The sequence below is a fragment of the Eurypyga helias genome, unplaced genomic scaffold (genome assembly GCF_000690775.1).
Source record: "Eurypyga helias isolate BGI_N326 unplaced genomic scaffold, ASM69077v1 scaffold15799, whole genome shotgun sequence".
NCBI lineage: Eukaryota > Metazoa > Chordata > Aves > Eurypygiformes > Eurypygidae > Eurypyga > Eurypyga helias.
Window position 1 is genome coordinate 1 of NW_010272898.1, and position 8,665 is coordinate 8,665.

The 8,665-nt window shown below is 38.6% G+C and overlaps 1 protein-coding gene across 1 annotated transcript; it reads right to left on the reverse strand.

Moving 5' to 3' along the window:
* Window positions 1-3,263: 3,263 nt before the first annotated feature.
* On the reverse strand, window positions 3,264-7,127 carry LOC104515357 (spindlin-W-like; the record flags this gene model as incomplete). The annotated part of the gene is made up of 2 exons (XM_010159301.1): window positions 3,264-4,112; window positions 4,243-7,127. A coding segment is annotated over one exon (200 nt), but the record flags the coding sequence as incomplete, so codon positions are not given.
* Window positions 7,128-8,665: the final 1,538 nt, after the last annotated feature.

Consider the following 8,665-nt stretch of genomic DNA (forward strand, 5'->3'; position numbering starts at 1 on the left):
CCCCCCCCCATTAGAAATTCTGAATCAGACAAGTTAGCTTTTCTGCCTCTTTTCTGAAAACTGTGCCTTAACTCCCTTTTTTCATTTTATTCTATCTGCCAGCTTCTGAGCAGACAATACACTGAGTAGACAATACACTGAGCCTCGCTAACAACAGAATTGTGGGCACAATGAATACCCTTTTAAAGGCAGAACACTGAGAATGAGTGAACAAAGCTGGAGATAAATGAGGATTCCCAGCAAGACACACTTTCAGCCTTCCGTAATGAAATGTGTGGCAATGCAGCAAAAAGTGACTTTTGAAACTTGCTGTTCCTATCCTTTTTTTGTGTTTTTGAGCATAACCTTTGAATCATTACAGGTTTTTTCTCTAACACTTCTTCTATTAGTGTTGATTTATTTTGTTCTTGCTGCTTTAAAGGTTACTTTGCTTTTTAATTAATTAAATTTATGAGTTTTAAGTTAGACATCTGCAAGTTAAAAATGGCTAGGAGTTACTGAACGGTGTTGTAAAATCAAGTTAATTAGAGTTTTTATGGAAAGCGTGACAGCCAGTGTTCCCAGTACATAACCCCGGTGTCAAAAGACTAGTGTCTGTACGAAGATAATTCCCACCGTCCAGTCCAAAGGTAAGTACGCACCATGTGTAGCGAGTTAGTGCAGCAGGACTAAACATCAGCACAAAAACCCAGCAGGGTGAAATGCGTAAGGATCTCACCATTCCTTTTCTCGCGCTTGGAGGACTGGCTGTCTTGCCACTGAGCAGTCTTCCATGCAAATAGAAGAAAGCATACCCCAGACCTCTCCTCTCCCGAAAAAGGGGCTGCAGGCACGAAATCACTTTGATGACCACGAATGTGCGTTTACAATAATGTAAAGTTGTGTTGCCCGTTTTATTTACAAAAATGTGCCTCTCAAGTATCAGGTCTGGATGGAACGTTGAGAAGTAACAAAGGAAGTTTGCTCAAATCAAAGTAAATCTGCAGGTGACCTGGTTCATTACCAAAGTCAGCTTTGGACAGATCAGTCCTGAGTGCAGAGGCCTAAGGAAGAACATGGCACCAAAATGCATGAAAATGCATTAAAAATGTTCAAAAGACTGGTAAAAGCCAGACTCCACTGAATACAGGTAAATTTAGGGATTAATTGTATGGGGGCGGGGTTTGCAGAACTAGTGCCAAAGCACATAGAGTTTTTTAACTGTCAGGCTACAAAACCATTTACACAAATTGTGTACAAGTAGTGATGCAAATCATAACTGGTCTCAGAAAAATAACGTACAGAAATCTGTAACTAACATCTAACCACCACAGGGAAGTGCTGGGTAGACACCACCTTACGATGCCGAGAGCCCAGCTGCTTTCTGTCGTGCACACACAGCTGCGTATTGTGCACAAGCAACTGCTTTCTGAACTTGTAAGAGAGATCAAGGAATTCACAGGGCAGCAAACTATTAAAATGGGAAGAACAGAGCCTGGAAAAAAAAAATCAATGCTTAATAGCCCAGTAACTTTCCCAGGCTACCAATCCTGAAATTGTAAGGTATTGATATTGACAGAGGAAAGAGTTCAGTGATGTAACACACGAAGGCAGGAACTTCCTGAAAAAGAAACCAGTTAAATTAAAAAAAAAAAAAGTTTCTAAGTGTGCATAAAAGTGAAAATCTTTTATTATCCAGTGCTTGAGGATGAAACCTGTCATTTCCTAGACTTAGCCTTACTTCTCCTTTTATACCTTCTTAATGAACTGAAATTGCGGCAGCCCAACCTCATCCAAAATATCCTCACTAAAGCTTGTCCTTCCCAAAAAACAGCAAAGCCCACTGAAGTCATCAGTGGCTCAACTGTTTACAGCATGAGTACTTTAAAAATAATTTGTTTCAAAACAAATAACTTGCTCAGCAGAGACAGAAGGTGCTTTTTCATTCTTTTTTCCCCTGACAGTATCATCTGTTGATAGGCGCACGGAGGAACCGGACAGATGTGAAAACAGAGTGCAGCAGTATTAAAGCTGTAGCTCTGGGTAGGACTTGAATGCACACCCTCCTAAATCTGTGGGACACCATGGTCTTCATGCCACTGGCGCTGGAGCTGGTAAGTAACGAGCTCCTAAGTAACCAGCTTTCAGGAGCAGTTTCATTGCTGCAGTAGTGGAGAACAAAAAGCATCTTGTTTTTATAAGGATTCTTCCTCTATGGAAAGAGATGCTACAAAACTGAGGTTGGTCGATCAGCTGCAATACAGAACAAGCTTGGGCATTAGCCATAAAATGTTAGTGTACCTATTTTTTACTGTACTTTAATGTAGCCAGCTCACACAGATTAACGTTTGCTTTCTGGATGCAACACTCTTGCTAACTGAAACAAAACCTTAGGCTCTCCTTAACCAGCAGATGCACACAACAGATCTTCACTGGGACCCATCTCTCAGGCAACAGGACACGGTAAACGGGACACTGAACTACGGGAACTGAAGAGGCTTGGGTATTCATCCCGGCTGCACACTGGCATGCTCCAAGATCTTTAGTATACATGAGCTTGGTGCCAAAAAAGGTATTTTGGGGTATCCGTACAACACTTGCCCCTCTATCAAAGGGGTAGGAATAAAGAAAATCTCTTCCATACGTACAACACTTGCCCCTTTATTATCAGAAATGGGGTAGGAAGAGAAAATCTGCCTAATATTGGAAGTCTGCCTTACTAATTTAACAACATAAAATAATTAGGAGTCTTCACGCATTAATCGTAACAATTTACAGGACGAAAAGATCTGCAACATAGTGATGTCTTCTCTGCTCATCACCTCTCATTTGGATCAACTTTGCTTTTTTATCATCAGCAAAGTGTGCCTGATCGAAGTCTGAATTTTATCAGTTTTAAGCAGACAAATGTATCGCCTAAACTCTGCCAAATGCTTCTGTTCCCCACTGCTGAAATATTCTGTGTGCTCTGGAAATAAGAGACTTCTTCACAGACTAGCATCATCCCCTGGAGAGGAGTTTTTCTGCGTCTGGCAAAATACAGTTTAAGCAGTATGGTTTATCTTAGCCGAGTTCCATCTCATCAGCATTTATACTTACTTGGAAAAATATAAAGATTCGGCTTTGCAAACAAACTTTTTTTCATAGGGCAAGTATCATATCAGCATATATGGCTCAGCATTAAAATAATAAATCCTTTTTAATTAGAAAACTGAAGCAACTGCTTCTTCACAATCTGAAATCACGTCACTACATTTTGCTCATGAGAACAAAGTTTACAGTCATAAGTTGCACATAAAGGGTTTATTTTAAATGTTTTAAGGATAGAGTTACATCATAATTATAAAAATTACTTACAGAATTAAGTAACAGATTTAAAGTGTTTATACTTCTAAATGCAGAGAACAGGGAACTGTCTACATTGTTCGAAATAAAATAAAAATAATGAAACCAAGCTCTAAAGATGAATTCATTACCTAATTTTAAAATGTGAACACGAAGACCTTTGAACTATACACATACCAAGAACCATCCAAATTGCACTAATGATGTAAAATACAAAAAGCACAGCATTTTCAAGGAACCAGAAACTGTTTTTACCTTAACTCTTTTCCCTGAAGCAACTAGTCAATTCTATCTGAAAATAAAGCCTATTTTTAAATAATTCACTTAAAGAAGGCTTCTACCTGCTGCACTAAAAAGGGTTTTCCCCATGTCTACTCCAGCACATTTAGGGTTTGGCACTCAAAAGAAAGAAGAAAAATGTAGTATTTTGATATCAACTGTAATTTAATTTTTTCTTTAACAGAATACATGGTCCCTTCAAATGCTGTATGACACATACAACTGGAAAATTACCTTCCGTTGGCACTATGCTCGTCTCACCGGTGCATTTAATCCTACTAACAACCATTAAAACAGCACAATAAGCAAATTCACAAAAAACTGAACACAAAATAAAAACAGAACAAAACAAAAACCTAAACATTTTAACATGCATTAGTTTGTTACACTGAACGTTCTAACCCTCTAAGCATGCAAAAAAGGATGGTCTGCATTTAAGTTTTTTTTTTCTTTTATAAAGTTTTACATGGCAGCCTGACGTCTCACACACACACACACAATATACAACACTACAGCAGGTAAATGTGAAAGGCAAATAACTTTTCTAAGCATGAAGGATGGTCTGCATTTAAGTTTTTTTTTTCTTTTATAAAGTTTTACATGGCAGCCTGACGTCTCACACACACACACACAATATACAACACTACAGCAGGTAAATGTGAAAGGCAAATAACTTTTATACAAAGATCCATGGCTTGTGCCATCACAAGCCCTATGTGATTTTGGAAAGTAATGTTGAACCCCTATAACAAGGAACCAACATTTAGTTACCAGGGTAACGCAAGCACTGCATGCAGATCTGAAACATGAGCCTAAAACAAAGCCCAAAGCAGATGGGCAGGGAGTGGAATTAGTCTCAAGCCTCAAAAAGGTGGTTTAAGCTATCAAATTAAAAAAAAAAAAAAAGGAAAAAATAAGAAGAAAAAAAAAAAGATGAAAAGAAATACCCACGCAACAGACAACGGGGACATCTAGAAACAACCATAAAATTTACAGTTTATAGATTATACTCTAATTGGCAGAATACATGGTGTATTCAAGAGGCTTGCAGAAAACCCACAAATGCAAGCCTAATGCTAAAAATGTTCCAGTAGACCTAAACCTCAGATATTTCAAAACAAACCTTGTATTCCTCAGATATATAGCCCAAAGTTCAGTGTACTAGGTTATTCATGTATCTTGTGTATTAATCAATACACTCACTCATTCTTGTGCCACAAATATCAACTTGGGCTCATGGAGCCAGGCTCAGCTTTGAGATTTACATGCAGGACTCTTAAGAGTCAATAGAAAACACATAACAGATCTGCAGGATGAAAAACACTGTGTTGCAAATCTGCTCACTTTGTTCAAAACACAAGGAACATTGACGACTGGGGTACTTAGTGCTTAAGGACTGCATTGAGAAGCTGTTCACTGAGAGACAATAGCCTGCCTTTGATTGACCATGATGAAATACTGGACATAATGCAATATAGTAGCGATGGACAAAGAATTAAGGTATCATATTTATATGGAGAGTATTTATTACCATTCAACAGCACAATGAGGCACAAGCCTTAAGGCTAAAATATGAAATCAGGCAAAAAATGGACAGAAAGGGGCTTAAACCACTGTCTTCAATATCAAGAATACCCACAACAGAGGTCATCCGGACCTCTGAATTCTGATTAACAGCACCTCTCCTGCATCCTTCCACTACTGGCATATGGTCGGATATTGGACATCAGAGTATTTGTTCCTTCCATCAACAGTGCTGACTGTCTTCACACTCTGTATTTCTGTGAAGCAGTTCTTTGGAACTTGCAGAGCTCTGCCTGAATGTAACATGACAATTGTGTTGCTGTGCTGATCGTTGCTGCCACGCTTAAAAAAACCCTAGTTTTCATTTACAACTATCTTGCAAGATTAAAACTGTGAAAGGATTTTGCTGTTGTGGGCTGCTATTTACATCCACAATCTAATGCAGATGATTGAAACACTGAGACTGCCTATAGCTTCCATTAGATAGTACACCACTGGCATGCAGAACTCTAGTGTTCTTAGAATGGAATTCACGTTAACAGCGTATCTCAAAGCAAGTACAATGTACACCACAAAAGGCAACAACAGGTTTAAGCTGTAGGTTTGTCCAGACACTCCTTATGTGGAAAAGCTAGAAAATGAATAAATTGGGAAGATGCCTTCTTGAACCAAAATGGTTAACAACAAAACAACGGAATGCAACAGACTGAGCAGAAGGCAACAAATGCTTCTCCTTCTCTAAAGTAAGCTTTCAGTGTAAAAGGACATCCCCTCCCACCCCTCGGCGTGAGATTGCATTTACCATGTTAAAGTATTAACTACTGTTAGGCTTCTAAGTCCACACACAAACATTCAGGTCGCTAGGTTTTGACATTACATGAGAGACTACTGATTGCCAATGCGTAGTCTAAAGTCTTCTGAAGTAGCACATATACTGTTAGAAGTCGTGGCACCAAGCACTTGGGTTTTGCTAAGAAGTGTGTATAACAAACAAAAGAAAGAAGTACAACATTTCGGATCAAAGGCAGCCTTGTTGCATGTGTTTCACTGGTTCCTACAACTTGTAAATACGGGCCATTAACCTGCATTTTCTATTTAACTGGTTATACAGATTAAATATGGCTTTACAGTTTAAAGCCTTTTCACTGAAAGGTGCGTACGTCAAACACTTGATACCCTACTGCCCTGTGACTAGTAAAAATGCACGAGTATTTCCGTGTACTGCAAGTTCTTAAAAGGCTAAATTTGAAATGAAGTGTAGAAACACAGCAGATTGATGATACTTGGGTTAGGCACTCGTCAATGCTGCATAAACCGTTTCAGCCTTTCAGAAAAAAACTCACCTCTGTCCCAACCCTGAAAACAAGGACTGCCAGTAGCCAAAAAATTAAATTTAATGTTACAAAAGAAGGCATATCAAAGTATCAAACTACACTTGCATGTGGCAGTTGAACAAGTGAGTGCAAGGTTGAAGAAAAAGTTAAATCTACGAAAAAATTTAGATTAATGATTACAATACTATATCAACTTTACACAGCTTGAATTTGCAGCTGTTCTTTGCTTTTAACTCCCTCCTGCCCAAATATATTGACTTCCTTCACGAAAAGGAGTTCTTTTACACAAAATGTGTCACATTTGTTTATATTATTCAGAATGAAACAGTTTTGCTGGCAGAGATTGTGGGTTCGCAGGGACATTTAAGCTTTCATTCAACTGGAAAGCAGTCAAGTCTTTGTGTCTACAAATTTTACATTTAATAGTTCCACAAATTTGGCAAAAGTTCACGATGACGTCTAGCGTCTAGCATGTCTTCACCAAATCGTAGACATAAATATGGAAATCATCATCAAACTTGATGAAATAGACAGATGGTTTGGCTTCAACTTGATGAATGACCATGCCAGTCCTTTTTGAGCCATCTTCTTTGGCATATTCCACTTGTTTGCCTACCAGGCTGTCCACAACTTCACCTGGTTCCCGTTCTGCAGGAGGCGAATCATCTGTAACACAAAATCAGTGTACTTCGGTAGACATTAATGGCATTTTTCAATGTGGAAGTCAACTGCAGAGGCTTCTTTAAAACTCATACGAAACAATCAGGTTTTAAATACAGAGTATGTAGAAAGTTAGTTTTGTTCAGACAAGCACCTAGCGATTGCCATGCTTCCAGGAAGTACGGTTACATAAAAAAACTCAATACGGTCCTCATTAAGATAAAAACAGCACTTTCATTGGTAAGCAAAGTAAATCTTTTGACATGAAGATTTCTTCCCGGAGAGGGTGGTGAGGCTCTGGAACAGGTTGCCCAGAGAAGCTGTGGATGCCCCATCCCTGGAAGTGTTCAAGGCCAGGCTGGATGTGGCTTTGAGCAACCTGGTCTAGTGGAAGGTGTCCCTGCCCATGGCAGGGGGTTGGAACTAGATGATCTTTAAGGTCCCTTCCAACACAAATCATTCTGTGATTCTATGATTTATGCAGAAGTTACAGAGGATGTCTAAGGATAACCGAATTTAAGCCACCAGCAGAAAAAGGCACTGGGTCTCCTTAGCAGAAAGGCAGAACTACAGCTCCTCCTCTTCCCACACAATATGCGAAAATTCGGTGCATGCATGCCACTGCAACAAAAACATCTCTAAGATGATAGTATGTGTAAAATCCTTCTTAAAAGGGGCTTTTGTCTCCATATAATTCCATATTGGAATAATGCTGTTGGTAAAATCTACCAATATTGTTCTCTTGCCTAGCAAAACCTAGACAGAAATACCCTCATATTTTAGATGATGCCTGTGTGAAATATTTATGCAAAAAGGCGTGATTTGTAAATGCCAACTGCCAAGGGGTTGGTTACAAGCCAATCACAGAACAAATATGATAAAAGGTAAAAGCCCTGTACTAAAAAAGCACTGAACTGGAAGCTAACCACAACTTCTTTCTCAGCTTGTCTTCTTTTTCGTTAGTTTAGATAAACTTGTGTTTTGCATTCCAGAGACGAATTTTCTTAATAATGGTCCCACCTGACGAGACTTTTATTCTGGATGTCCTAAGCTTTTATATTAATGTCTTTGTTCCAATTTTGCATTAAGAATTATCTAGACATTTCAACCTCTTTATTTTCAGTTCTGTGAGTTGTGAAAGAACTCCCAAAGGAGAAAATACCCAACAGAGAATGAATAGATTGGCATATACTTAAGATTCGTCCACAAAACGTAAAAGGTTTCTCTTCCAATATTTTAGTTCCTCTATAAATGCACTATGATACATAATTATTATCCTCTTAATACCAGTTTTATTGGAAGGGTCATCCTTGGCAGAGATGCAATTTAAACTCTTGGACTTATAAGTAATTACAAAGTGTGGACAAAGTTTTAGTATTATATCCAGCAATACATTTTCCCCTCACCGGAAAAAAAAAAAACAACCACCAACCAAAAAACCCCCACCTTATAGAAGTTACCTAAATTTCGGTATCCTCACATATACAATGTCTGTCTTTGAGAAGAGACAGTTCCCTAGAAATGTCAGTGTGCTGGGTTCAGCC